We start from the raw sequence: 14,723 nt of genomic DNA, 5'->3' as shown, positions 1-14,723 counted from the left end.
ATATTACATACCTGATGTAGTAATTAGTATCTGATGTAGTAATTAGTATCTTATCACTTCATATGAAACCTACCAGTTTTGTATTATTGTATTTTAACTCACTAGATCTTCGTTACTTTATTGAGAAATGTGTTCAATTGCTCAACGAAGACAGGAGGAGGCAGTCAAAAAACTTTGCGATGTAGGAGACAAATTAAAGCTTTTTAATTACTAAATGTACACGTTAAAGCAAGGACATTTTTCGAGATATGAAAGGAAGCGTTTCAACTAGAAACTTGTAGATACATGTATCAATGTCAATGACCGAAAACTTTGGACAAATGTATATGTGGGATGCAAGAAAGTGCATGGCCATTGGGTTGTTAAAAAAAATCTGACATATTTTCAATAACATACCCGGTATACGTATAAAATATATATAAGATGACTTGTGCATGTATGAAGACATTTACTCAAATTAAGGTCCAGAAAACGATTCTTGCGAGGAACAAAAACTGTAAGCCAATGAAAAATACAATAATACTTCACGAGCAGGTTTCCCCGTGAATTGAAAGGGTAACCTGTTCTGTTATTCGGTCTATAGAATTTGACTTGTCCCATTTTTAACAATAAAAATCCCAGTGACAAAAGTATAAATACCATCAAGTATTTATTTCCCTTAATTGTTCTAACACATTTTAATAGCGTAATAAGGAAATATTTTCTTCTAATGTTTTTCTTAGTTTTTGATTCGGGATCGGTATCTCACCGATTCAGATTCATTTTCAGATTCGGATTCGATTCATATTCAGAAACATCTCTATTAAAAAACTTACGATTTATGTTCTATTATCTTTTGATGCATGTTCTATAATCTAGTGATGTATATTTACATGTAACATCTCGTGATATATATTCGAAATCTTGTGATGTATAGTTGAAATCTTGTGATGTGTGTTATAAAATCTAGTGATGCATGCAATAATTGCATTGTTGGTAATATGATGCAACAGTACCCTAATAAAGTAAGAACAATAATTCTTGGTTAGAAATAATTAAAGTATCCGTAACTGTGATCTTCATTGTGATGCACTTAACTTCACAAGTTTTATCATTGGAAAATTAAACTTAAAGTTTAAATTAGGTTACTAAATAAGACAGTATTCGCCACCAAAAGTGCATTCTCTTCTAATTAAGCTCTCTCAAACGACACCAAAATCATTAACCCTGTGACCATGACTGTGACCTATGTGCTAAAAATAGTTTTAAAGTTTCGAACTTTCGCCATAACTTTTCAACCATAGGAGACATAGACTTCATGTTTGATATGCATACTCCACTAATTAAGGTAGGACAAAACACCCGTGGATTCTATTTTAACCCATTTCTTACAAATTACTGGAGGAAAAAAGAATAATATTACTCTATTGACAACAATGAATGATCCCTGAAAGAAAAATAATAAGTTTCGGCATATTTGCTTTATATTTTGTGAAAAAATCAGAGAATCCTATATATTGGTCACTTGGGAGCTTACATTTTGCTATGTGTTTACGCTATCTAAGTGCAATAAACAAGCATGTAACAGTCTGTTATAAAGTGCAGCGCCACTTTTGTTCCATAAATAGTAGAGGGGTGATATTTGAACACATATATATAAGGAGTCTCTATTCTTCATGTACTACAAAGGTCAGGGTCATATCACGAGGTCAAAGGTCAAATATTGTGACGCCAACTACTAAATCTTTTGGGTTTTTTTGCAATTGAATTTTTTTTAATCGCCAAAATATCCTAAACCACCGGTTCAAATTTCTTTATTTTTACACATTTTATTGTAGGACCTATTTGAATCATTCTGTTGATTTTTAGTAAAATTTGAATTATACATTTTCTCTTAAGAAAACTTAAACTGTTGGATATTTACATGTGAGTTTTCAGTTTCTGATACAATGTATGTTCTATTTTACTCAATATTTTACCCAAATTTTCCAGTATCAATTTGACTTACTGATTTAAAAAAACAAAAAAGGTTATATCTATTTAACGTATCACACAAATTTGCAATATATAAATTGAAAATTCTAAAAAAAAAAAAAAAAAAAAAAAAGCTCATTCTCAAGTGTAATGTCTGTTTCGTAATCTTCTCACAGGGGTCTGATAGGCCATATTTCAGACTTTGTGATCAAGAAAGTGCGGTTGAATTTCTTTCATATCATGTATAAAGAGAGATTTTGTATCCAAGAACAAAACATCAAAGTTTCAGAAAAAATGAATATGGGGATAATTTGACCTATCTACATGTATTTGGTCCTACCTTAAGTTCTTTCAACCGACATCAAGGACAAGGACCTTGATAATAATAATAATAATAATAACAATAATAATAATAAAAATAATAATAATAATAATAATAATAATAATAATCTTTATTCAGGCATAGGCAATTTTGCAATGTACATGAACATCGAGGTGTAAGTATTATACACAATACAAAAATTATAGACTTAATATACATAATTCAAGAGAGAAGTTATAAAACAAGTTGAATACTAAATATTATTTTTATATATTTCAAATAAATATATGAGTATATTATATTAAATATGCCTAAATCATGGATAGCCAATTAAAGCCACTATGGCTTATTTCCAATAGGATCTATTTACATGTATTAAAATTGTTGGCATATGACAAATATTATATATATTTCTTACTATAAACAATAAATAGTATACTAGCTATAAACGAGATGGCTTTAAAAAGAAATCGTATTATGCAAAAGCATATAAAACTTAAGTACTTAATTGTATAGGAGGAAAGAACAGTTGAGCTATAAATCTAACATAGTATCTTTGACATTTTTCTTACGTTTCTCCATAAAATGATTTTGATCTCTTTTTTTGAATTTTATTTTACTTGTTATTGTATTAATCTGGTCAGGTAGAGAATTCCAATATTTGATTCCATTTTAAAATGTTTGACTCTCCATCTTTTTGAACCCTTGGCACTAAAAAAATGAAATTAATTTGACCTTTTAAATGTTTTGACACATTTCGCTTTAAATTGCTGTACATATAATCTGGACCTTTATGGTGAAAAATATTGTAGACAAGGTTGAGGTATAACTGACAAACTATACTTCTAATGTCAAAAAAACCTTTTTTTTCAAATTCGGTAACACTAACTCTTGATCTAGTTGAAACATCGAGAATGAATCTTATTCTGTACAACCTGCAGTCTATTTTTTTTTAGATAGACCTTCATACAAACAAGTAATAGCATAATCAATATGCCACTGAATTAAAGCGGTACACAATGATTTTCTTGATTGCATTGACAAACGTGATTTTTGTCTAATTTAAAAATTTAGGTCGTTGGTTTGTTTTGCTAATAATAGTTTCTACTCACCAGATAGTCAGTTATTAAAAAAAAATCCTAGATATCTAACACGATTTTTACACTCAATTTTGATACCATCACATACAACTGAAAAAGTGTTCATTTAATAAGAATTCAATTTTCAGAACCTTCTTTTCACATTCTGTTTATTCATATACATGTAATAGTATGAGTATCATAAAAAAAATTTCTTTCGTCGATCCCGAAAGTTATATTTTGTCTTTAACTTATTGTACTTATTTCAAATGATTAACAACAAAAATCACACACCCTACAACATCTCTAAACAGGTCTCTCTACACACAAAATAATGCTGACAACAGATGTTTCAAAAATACAACCAACATTAGTCTTTTGTAGGTTAAAAGATACGGGATCAGTTCATATCAAGCTTCCAAGAACATCACACAATAAGAGATGCTATTGAGTACTACATTTGTACATGCGTATTTTCTCCAAAAATATACCTAAATATTAGGCTCTAATGACATATCTTTTTAATATCACTTCTAAACGTTGGGTTCATGAAGGCATAAATCATAGGATTAGTAACATTATACACAAAGTACATATAAAAACAATGTCATTGTGGGTAACGGCACCTAGTGCCATCAACCAAGTAGGGAAAAAGGCAATGATAAAGACAACGGCAACAATAAATAACATTAATGCTGTCTTTATGTTTGCTATTGTATCGTGATCTTTGATATAGCGGTGATGATTTTTATGGGCCTGTTTCTGCTGCAGAGGCATCGCCTCGTCTGTATTTTCTACTGGTAGAGAAGAGACGCCATTTTCACGTACTTCCACCTGCAAAATATTTTGTTCTTTGGCGTTTTCGTTGTTGTCGTTAGCAGACAGGACAGTAAATGGCGGAGTTGGGGATGAGGCATTTTGTTTTTGGGGCTCTTTGAGAAAGGCCTGAAGACTAATGTTATTTATAGCCTTTTGTTTTCTTCTCTTAGATCTTCGTCGGGTGACGGAATAATAAATCATAGTATAAAGCAACAGCACAATTATCAGGGATATCAAATAAAACGAAGAATAAATTTTCTGCCACGTTATAAAGTAAGCCATGCCCACAATTATTCCTGGATAATTACATTGACCAGTGTATTCTTCCTGCTGATACGGTGTCGCTTCAGTGCAGTCTGAAAACTCCACATGGGATGGATCTGCATACATGTACACAGAATAGGATATACAGCTAAGTGTACCCAGAACACAGGCGAAGACTGTCAACAGGACAATCACAGCCCTGGCCCGAGTTTTATTCAACAGATGCAAAAATGGATGGCAGATGCAGAGATAACGGTCCACAGCAATGGCCACCATTAAAAACGCAGACAGGGGTACGCTGAAGGTCAGAAGAAACATGTAGATTTTACACAGAGCGTCGTACAGAATCATAAACCTAAGGTATATCATACACGCAGTATACGGTATTATAACAGAACAGGTCAAAAAGTCGTACACAGCTAACCCAAGAATGAAAACTGACGAGGTGAGCTTATCCTTTTTCTTCGTGTACACAAAAATGACAATTCCATTTCCTATGATGCCTATGACGCTGAATACGGCCAGCATGCCTATAACGATGAGATCGGAAGTCTTCAGTGGACATCCCGGTAAACCCTCGTCAGCACTGCAGTCAATCTGTTCCGTGTGACAGTCCGTGCTGTTCATTTTTCATGAAATACCAGCTCCTGAAATCATGAATAGATAATAATTACTCAGAATAGAAAGAGGTGCTATTTTCATGTATCCAAGTTTTTTTTTTTAATTTCACAAAGTAAACATGTTTTCATAAGTACTATTATACTAGTATATACTATCACGATCGTGATTTCAAAGGTATGAAGAGACCCAGGAATTTATGTTTATCATGAATTGAATTTTTTTTACAGAAATATATGGAGCTACATGTAACACACAGTATTCAATCTCAAAGTCCATAAAACAATACAAAATAGGAGCAAAGCAAATACGGACCCCCAAAATATCAGTAGTCGGATCAGGTGCCACGGAGAAGTGAGCATTCTCTGCTAACCGGTCACACCCGCCGTGTGGTCCTTGTCATGATCGGGAAAGAACGGTGAAATCCGTCGTCAATATGGTATACATAATGAACTAACAATTAGTATAAAAAACGTCAGTCAGCATTTGACTCAAAGATAAATTGCATTTACTGAAAAAGTCATTGTATCGACCAAAGAACTTACGAAATGAAGACTTTAACCAAGACTTCTGATCATGATATTCTTGTTTCATCAACTTGCTTGTCAATATATTGCAGATATATACTACATGTACTACAATATATTACAGATATTACTACTAAACAATTCTTCATCCACGAAATTAAATCCAAATGACTTCACATTTTTCCTAAAACCACGAAAATTTGACTTCTTGAAAACATTTGATTCTACAGTACATCAACAGAAATATTTCTTCTTTAGAAGTAATATAATATTGATACTCCGCGAATGATAACGTAAACATTCCTCTTTTATATAAAGAAATTGTAACAATGTTAAAAAATATCACATAGACTTAAAATGCTTTTATTTTACTTATTAAAATAAACTTTTTTCATTTTAAAATATTTTAGTATGGTGACTTTTTTTAAAGTGACACTTTATGTTCAGAACGCGGAAAGAGTCTTGTAAATTGAATTTGCACGCTTTCGGATATGAGTTTTATTTCCTGTTTTATTTATCTATCATATTAATCAATATAGATTAATTACATACTCGTGCGGGGTAGTCAAATTCCTTCCCGGGGCCAAGATTCACGGTCTAGGACTCGGCAAAGCCTCGCACTAGAATTTGAATCTTGTACCTTCAGTGGAATTTCACTAGTCTATCCCACATTCGTTTGAGTTTCTGATTGACAATATATATGTGGTTTTTGGAGACCAGGTATTCTAACAATCCATTGGAATACCCATGGGTACAAATTGCGCTCTGTGATAAGCAGACTTATTTTTAAATTCATATGAAGCAGAATTTATGAAAAAAATCTTATGCATGAAAAGAGGAAAACACTTGCTTGGCCTTCAACTCGACATTGAGATATATCGATGACTTATTCTCAATTCATAATGGTAATTTCCATTCCTACGTCGATTCGATATTATATCTTGGTGAGCTTGAGATAAAAGATACCACAGAGTCCGACACTTCTATTTCATACTTGGATATTTTACTTGAAAAAGACACTATAATGGAAATCTAACAACCAAGCTATATGATAAACGTGATGACTTTAACTTTTCTTTCGTCAACTTCCCTTACTTATGCAGCAATATACCTTCATCACCTGCATTCGGAGTATATATATCTCAGTCCATTCGATACGCAAGAGCATGCTCTACGTATGAAAAATTTCTAAAACGAGGTAAATTATTGACAAGCAACTTGATGAAACAAGAATATCAACAGTCTCGTTTGAAGTTATCATTTCGTAAGTTTATGGTCGATATAATGATCTTGTCAGCAGATACAATTTATCATTGAGTCAAATGCTGACTGACGTTTTTCATACCAATTGTTAGTCAAATACTTATACACTGAATTGAATTGACGATGGATTTTTTCCGTTATTTCCTGATAATGACAAGGAGCACACGGAGAGTGTGACCGATCGGCAGGGGATGCTCACTCCTCCATGGCACCTGATCCCACCTCTGATGCTTTGGGGGTCTGTGTTTGCTGTACTCTTATTTTGTATTGTTTTATGGACTTTGAGATTGAATACTGTTCGTTATCTCCATATCCTTCCTCGTAGTTATGAATGATTCTATTATTCTTATATCTCCGCTTGAATAAGTTTCTTAATTTCATATGCCATATGTCCTTTACCCTCCATATTTAAGTTCACAAACTCCCTGAAAGCTTTGCTACTTCCCTCTATATCTGCTAACTTCTAAGAACATCTAATTAGCTCTTTAGAATTACATTGTACAGTGTATATCGATTTGACAATTTTGTTCGTCTCTTGGACTGGAGAAAGTATAATTTAGGGCATTTATTATTAGACATTAATTATTCTTACAACACCTTTTATTAGATATCCCAGCTGTAATGAGATTATTTTTTTCCATTTTATCTCGTACCTTACACGGACTTTTTCTACTTGTCAACTTTTTTAATCATCTCCTCATATTGGATTTTTGTTAGGTCACCTGAGTAACTCAGGTGAACTATTGCTATCCGTTTTCGTCCGTCGTCGTGCGTCGTGCGTCGTGCGTCGTGTGTAAACATTTGAACATTTTCAGAGAAACATACTAGCAATCTAAACATTTCTTTTTTTAGCGAAAAAACCATAAGCGCCGATAATTCATCTGCATTGATATGTATTTTTACCGTAATATGGCAATTTTAGAGGTATTGGGCTTTGAAAAAATAAATTTAGGAATTAATTTCTAGACCAACCTAGATGGTTAATTTTTAAAAAAATTCTTATCTTGGTGACTTTTTACATTAACTTTCATTTACTCGAATGAAAAAGAAATCCCTAGCGCAGAAATTTAAAAATACGGAAAAAATGTGATGATTTGGCGCTTTTCCATCAAATTCCCATAGGGTCCAATTAATAGTAAGATAAAACAACTTTCCAGTGGCTATCCAAGTCCAACTTGCCCTTCATTGATAAACATAATATTTTGTTTCTGCGGTGATGGTTTTCACTAAGAGCACGAAATTAATTAGGTGTAATTTTTTTTGAAAATATGTGCATTTTAAGAAGATTTTTTCTCTCAATTAATTATTATTCCAAGTAATTTTTTTTTATCAAGTGATACTTTCTATCTGTTAATCACCCTGAAAAATTTATAAACTGTAAAAGTTTTAACTTAATACCTTACATATTTTTTGGGCTATTGTAAAAATTAGTTTTTGGATATGTTGACCTTTGACGAAACCTTAAGTTGTTGTTCCCGCCAAAGCTGCTGAAATATGAAGCCCACTTTTTTAAGTATACACTGTACATACAGTAATTTAGTGCTTATCAATTTATAGGAAAATTACTAAATATGTTTTTTTTTTCCTAATTATATCTGTTTTCGTGTTATAGTTTATTATTTTAACTATTGATTTTTATCCAAAGTTGTTGAACTGAACATGTTGAGCTTGACAGCTAGAGTTAAATGTGTTAAGAAATAAGCCATGGTTAAACCTAAAAGTGAAACAAAAAAGTAAAACATTTTTGTCTTTGTTTTTGTGTTTAGGATCTATAGACTTTTTTTACAGTGATATCCTTTTATCTACAATTGATATCTTTTTCAAAATTCAATACAAAACCAGATATCCCAAAGATTAAATTTCATACTAATTTTACAAGCTAAAACTATATAATTCAAATCTAAAACAACAAATTGAAATAAACAAAGTTGTTAAAATAAACGCCATTAATTCAAATATTAAGAGCAATATAAAAGAAGTTGTTAAAATGAATGCCATCTAAAAATTTTGGTTCGGTATTCGTTAATATTTATTATGACATTCCCAAATGCTTGGCACCACTCTCCTTCTTGAATAAATCTTCGAAACTGTCATTCATGATAGACTTTGTTATAAATAATTGAAGAGGTTTACACACTTTTATGGCTTTGTTTTATTTTAGATACATGTATAATAAAGAATATTTTTCTTACCGTATTACTAGCTGCTTTTCGGCGAATTTTGAACAAAATCTCAGATCTGTCTCTTTTGTAACAGCTAACGGGAGATTCCGCCGATCTTTGTGTGTGTTTCCTACTTCTCAGAAACAGAAATTTACATGTATATTAAACAAAGTGTTTATTATAAAGTCTCACTCTCGTGCTTCTGAAAAATATTTTGAGATGCATGCAGCCACTTTAAATTTGAAATTTTCTTCTGTGTGCAAAATTATATAATGGCAAGCTACGGAAGTCAATTTTGCACAAACCAGAACTTAATGACCTAGCTCCCAAAATATTTCTGAATTCCGCATCATAAATTAGATTCAATTTAACAAATTGTTGGTTGTTTTTTTTTTTCTTTGTCTTTTTTTTTTTTGGGGGGGGGGGGGGGGGGGGTTCCAATGTCCCTTTTAGTTGGTTTAATTTATTATACATTAAATAACTCTCAGTTGGTTTAGTTCTGTACATTTTATAACTTTACAAATTTCGGAGGGTTGGTCCAGACACCTTTCTCTCTCTCTCTTTCTATATATATGCGCTTGTAAAACATAACTTATTTGTATAAACTAAGAAATAAAAATGTTTAACTTAAGAAAATATTCACTATAAAAAATAACGAAAGCCCATTGAGCTCATGTGTGTGTACGTGTCAGTGTGTATGTTTGTTTGTTTATTGTTCAATTCAGGGAGCTGCCTAAAGTTGAATCTGTTTTAAAATAGGCCATTGTTAGTTCTATCCTTTGCTTGCTGATGCTGATCTTGGTAATGCTGTTTTTTTTAATGTTGATGCTAGCTCTATCCAGATGCTACATATGCTTATGCTGATGCTGGTTTATGTAACAAAAGTTCCCTGCACTGTATATGGAATTACATTTTTTTTCGATTTTTTATATATATTTTAATTGTTTGATCCTTAAATTAATTAATATTTATTCATTTAAAAATGAATAGATTTATTATAAAGTTCATTTAATAATTTATAGTCCCTATATAATCTATACAAGCGCATACACTTTTTTGCAGATTGTCTAAATATCATCGGGATCGAGATTCCTTTATTTGATAAACATATGAATACATTCGAATTTTCTCTATTACATTCCAGGAATCATTCTATGGTTCTTATCACATGAAATCATGGACGATGGTAATGTATTATGCTGTTGTTCGGCTAGAAATAACCTTTCCATTTTGCGTTTAGTAGCGTCTTAGTTTCATTGTAATAAATAACATATTTAAACAGACATGTCTGATTTATTTAAAGGTTTAATTGCTTTATTTACCTACCCAAAGCAGCTATTTTCAGATAGACTCTTCTAAATTAAACTTCTTACACAAGAGATGTATGTAAAACACTTATGCCCCCTCCCCCAAAATTGTAATTTTTTTAAGAGTCCAAAAGGGCATAACTTCGTCATAAATGGTGTGAACGTACCCAAAACAAACTTAAGGTAAGATCTACTAAATGAAAGATGCCTACAGATTTATCAAATTTGAGAAATAAATTCCTTAAATGATGCTTTATAACCATGATAACTTTAGCTTGGTCAAATTTGGTGTTTCGGGGCATAAATTGTAGATAAACAAGATGAAAAATCATATTTTAAACTGTCATTTTCAATTAATAGTTAAGAAAACCAGCCATGAATGTGAGAGTTTTTTTTTTCCATTTCAGACATAGAAATAATGCAGATTGCCTACAGTCTTATAGAAAACAGTAATTTGTATATTCTTGGCCTCTTCTTTTCAAAAATGTCAGATTTAATATAGGTGTCAGGACTACTTTTCATGTGATTTCAAATTGAATTCCATGAAAATACATTATTTTCTAAATATTAATTCTATTAGAGTCGTAATTAAAGTATGGGAAAAAAAAGTTGAGAGTGATTATATATATATATATATATAATGACGTCATAATCATGATAATTGAACTAGCACCAGAAAGTTAGTCTTAAAACATTTACTAGATCTTGACCTCAACCCAGATATTTATCTGATAATTCTTTAAAATAAATTTCATTTCAGTATTTGCAACAGCTCTGAAGGAAATGAACGGAAACTGCAAATAATTGGTTTTTTCTAAGTCCAAGGGGCAAAACTCCTTGGCGCGATCATACCCAAAACAGAACTTGACCTAAATATTAATCTGGTATATCAGTATACCAAATTTCATTTCAATATGTGCAACAGTTGTAAAGGAAATGAACGGAAACTGCAAATAATTGGTTTTTTCTAAGTCCAAGGGGCAAAACTCCTTGGCGCGATCGTACCCAAAACAGAACTTGACCTAGATACTCTTATGATAAAGTGGTATACCAAATTTCATTTCAATATGTGCAACAGTTGTAAAGAAAATGTACGGAAACTAAGAAGACTGACAAACCAACAGGCAGCAGCAAAGCAATAAGCCCTCCCTTCTTCAAAGGGGGACATAATTAGATTTTTTTTACCTACCCGAAGTTGCTTTAATTAGGTTCTATATCAATTTAATACTTTTTTTAAAATTACATATTTTTTTTCATAATATGCAGAAAATAGGACCTTGATGCATTGATCAGTTTAAACTTCAAATCCCCTGTAAATATTAATGAAAATGTCTGTCTTCACTTGAAAATGAATCTTAGACTAAAAGTTTGGGGGCTGAATACAACAGTCAAACAAAACATTTAGGCCTACTTCTTGAATGGAATAACAAGGAAAACAAGTTTAGGTTTACATGATAATTAATTCATAAATATGTACATTTGCAAATGTTTTCCTTTACATAAGTCATAACACCACTGAAATCAATTCGTGGTATCACCATACAAATACAGGTTCCTTGAACGTCATAAACATTTGACGTAATGTCTCAGTGACATCATAAAGTGTTGATGGCATTCAAGTTTACTGTTGTATAAATCTATGAAAAAGAAACATTTCACACATTAAAAGTCATAATCAGGCAAATATAAAATATGAATAAGTAACAAATGTAAATATGATTAATAAGGTATCATTGTAAACATCTCATAGGCCATAAATAAGGTGAACAAGGTAATTGATAAGTAATCATGGTATTTATAATTCCGGCTTTTAAACATGTGTTAAATAAGGCCATCTTTAAAAAATTGTTGATATTTTTCAGAAAAAAAAATTCCTAACTTACCTTTTGATCCAATTATTCTTACCCTGAGTAGAGAGATGACAAACCAACATTTATATTCTAAAAATGGCTTAGATAATGTGATTTTTTGTGTTTACTTACAGATGAAGTGCCTCCATTGGAGGACATGTCAGAAATCTTGCAACAAGCAGAGGTCATCAGGTCAAAGGTTAATAGTTCACAGGGTAAACAGTCTGTTGACCCCAGCCCCAGGGGAGCAGTTCCACAGAAGGGTCAGGGTACTAAGGTAAGGGATTGTATACATACCGGTAATGGACATCTCATCTTCCATAGAAAGATAAACTGGAGATGATTTACATGTACATGTATCATTCTCATTGACAACCAAGCTTAAAAAATTCTTTGTTTGCAGTTGTCGACCTTTAATTTTTAGACTGGATAGGAAGGTAGGCATTCTTTTTTTTTTTTTTTTTTAAAGTTATTTTAAGACTTTTGTTAGAAAACATAAAATAGATTTCTTCATAGGCCTACTATACATGAATACATTCCACCCTTGGTATAAACTACTGATTGATTAAGAAAAAAAATGAAAACGGCACAGTTTCAATATCCTGAAAAATTTGGGAAAAAAAATGTTACAAAATGGCTAAAAAAATGTTTGGGTCGGGCGCATTTTCAGAGGGACGATAGGCAACTGCAAAGTTAACAAACAATATTTTATTTTAGGCCCAGTCTGTTAAATTTGATGCAAAGATGATTGATTTGGGTTAAGTATTAATAGCAATAAGGTTCTGCCCTGTGAAGACTCCCTTTATTGAAAGTTACAGATAGGTTAGTCAGTGGCTTAGAAAACTGAGATAAAGAAATATAAAGTTTGAAGGAAGGAATTTCTTTAACTAGTTCGTGGCAATTTGTTCTAATTTGCATCTTATTTTTCAGTAATTGACTTTTAAATTATTTGATTGAGATTTACACCATTTATAAGTACAAAAACTAGGCTGAATACACGTACTAGAAATTATAAAACAGCAACTTATAAATGAAGGAAAAATATGAATTTTTATTTTTGTAGAAACCAAAGGAAAAATCATCAGATACTCAAAAGGTAAAATCAGCTGAGAAAAACGCGAGCAGTACACCTTCAAAATCTTCTTCATCCAGTTTTGGGGGGTTCAAAAAAGGATTTTTATTCAGAGGAAACAATTCTTCAAAGTCAAACTCAAAAGCGACGAGTTCGTCTCCCTCCGGATCAGGTGCCAGGAGTTCATCTGACCTTCCTTATATAACAAAGAAGTCTACCAGTGAAAGTCGTACACTCCCAGAGGTTCAACAAACATTGTCTGCAGAGGCTCAGAAAATAGCACAAAACAAAGGTAAGATGACTGCAGAGGCTCAGAAAATAGCACAAAACAAAGGTAAGATTGTCTGTCGAGGGTCAGAAAATAGCACAAAACAAAGGTAAGATTGTCTGCCGAGGCTCAGAAAATAGCACAAAACAAAGGTAAGATTGTCTGTCGAGGCTCAGAAAATAGCACATAACAAAGGTAAGATTGACTGCAGAGGCTCAGAAAATAGCACAAAACAAAGGTAAGATTGACTGCAGAGTCTCAGAAAATAGCACAATACAAAGGTAAGATTTGTCAAAGAGTAGCAAATAATGAAGATATGGTTATTATGGAAAATAGAACAAAATAAAACTTCAGTTGATAGCAAAAGCACAAAACAAAGGTTAAATTTGGTCGTATAAAAAGGTACACTGATCAAATATAGCTCACCTAGGTGAGAATTTAGCATGCATTACATTACTTGTACATTGTTCATAATATTTGTAATGATTTGTTGTGTTGACGTAAATGCTGTAACAAGATAAAGATTACATACAGGCATTCTCAGTCTCAGTTCATTAACTAATGATTGCTCTTACTTCTAGTAGGACAGGTACACCTCATTAGAACTTCAAATTCTTCCAAGTATAACAGACTTGAATGAAATATATGATCTTGTTTGTAATCAAACAGATGAGTGGTTGACTGATGTCCTGATGAAGAAGATTGAGGCTAACGACGCGTTGTTTAAGAAGCTGGGAGATCCCAGGTATGTGGAAACCGTCAACCAATTCCAGACCGACCCGGTCAGAGCGATGGAGCAGTACAAAGACAACAAGGAAATCCAGGACTTCCTCACCTCATTCTGCAAAGTCATGGGTAAATTTTTATCACAGGGAATTATGATAAATTATTATCATGGGGAATCATGGGTAATTTATAATAGGGAATCATGGGTAAATTATTATCACAGATAATCATGGGTAAATTATTATCACAGGAAATCATGGGCACAGCTGCTGCAACGTTATTGTTGACAACTTACACGAACGATCACGTTACACGAACGATTCCGCACGATTAACGCACGATTAAACCTGTTACACAAACGATCTCTCATGCACACGATTCTACATGTTACACGATCTTACACGATCGCTAATGCAAACGCATGATTCTTCACTCAAAATAGTTCAAAATATTTAGGAATCCATATTTTCAAAACGAAATACAACTTAATACT

The 14,723-nt window shown here is 32.2% G+C and overlaps 2 protein-coding genes across 2 annotated transcripts; one reads left to right on the top strand and one right to left on the bottom strand.

Moving 5' to 3' along the window:
* Positions 1–3,915: 3,915 nt before the first annotated feature.
* Positions 3,916–9,143, bottom strand: LOC134268927 (QRFP-like peptide receptor). Its single transcript, XM_062751163.1, has 2 exons — positions 9,038–9,143; positions 3,916–5,084 (listed from the first exon to the last, which is right to left on the bottom strand). Exon 2 carries the CDS (start codon positions 5,062–5,064, stop codon positions 3,916–3,918), a length of 1,149 nt encoding a protein of 382 aa, XP_062607147.1. The 5' UTR covers positions 5,065–5,084; positions 9,038–9,143.
* A 639-nt stretch (positions 9,144–9,782) lies between these two features.
* LOC134268926 (uncharacterized) lies at positions 9,783–14,359 on the top strand (the record flags this gene model as incomplete). The annotated part of the gene is made up of 4 exons (XM_062751162.1): positions 9,783–10,193; positions 12,299–12,441; positions 13,228–13,528; positions 14,174–14,359. Coding segments are annotated over exons 1-4 (640 nt in total), but the record flags the coding sequence as incomplete, so codon positions are not given.
* Positions 14,360–14,723: the final 364 nt, after the last annotated feature.

The sequence above is a fragment of the Saccostrea cucullata genome, unplaced genomic scaffold, assembly GCF_032062105.1.
Source record: "Saccostrea cucullata isolate Sc308-1 unplaced genomic scaffold, CSIRO_AGI_Scuc_v1 ctg9240, whole genome shotgun sequence".
NCBI classification, from domain to species: Eukaryota; Metazoa; Mollusca; class Bivalvia; order Ostreida; family Ostreidae; genus Saccostrea; species Saccostrea cuccullata.
This window is presented reverse-complemented; position numbering and strand designations above follow the sequence as displayed.

Coding starts and splice junctions, on each gene's coding strand:
- LOC134268927 (XM_062751163.1), bottom strand. CDS start 5,064: ATGAACAGCACGGACTGTCACACGGAACAGATTGACTGCAGTGCTGAC.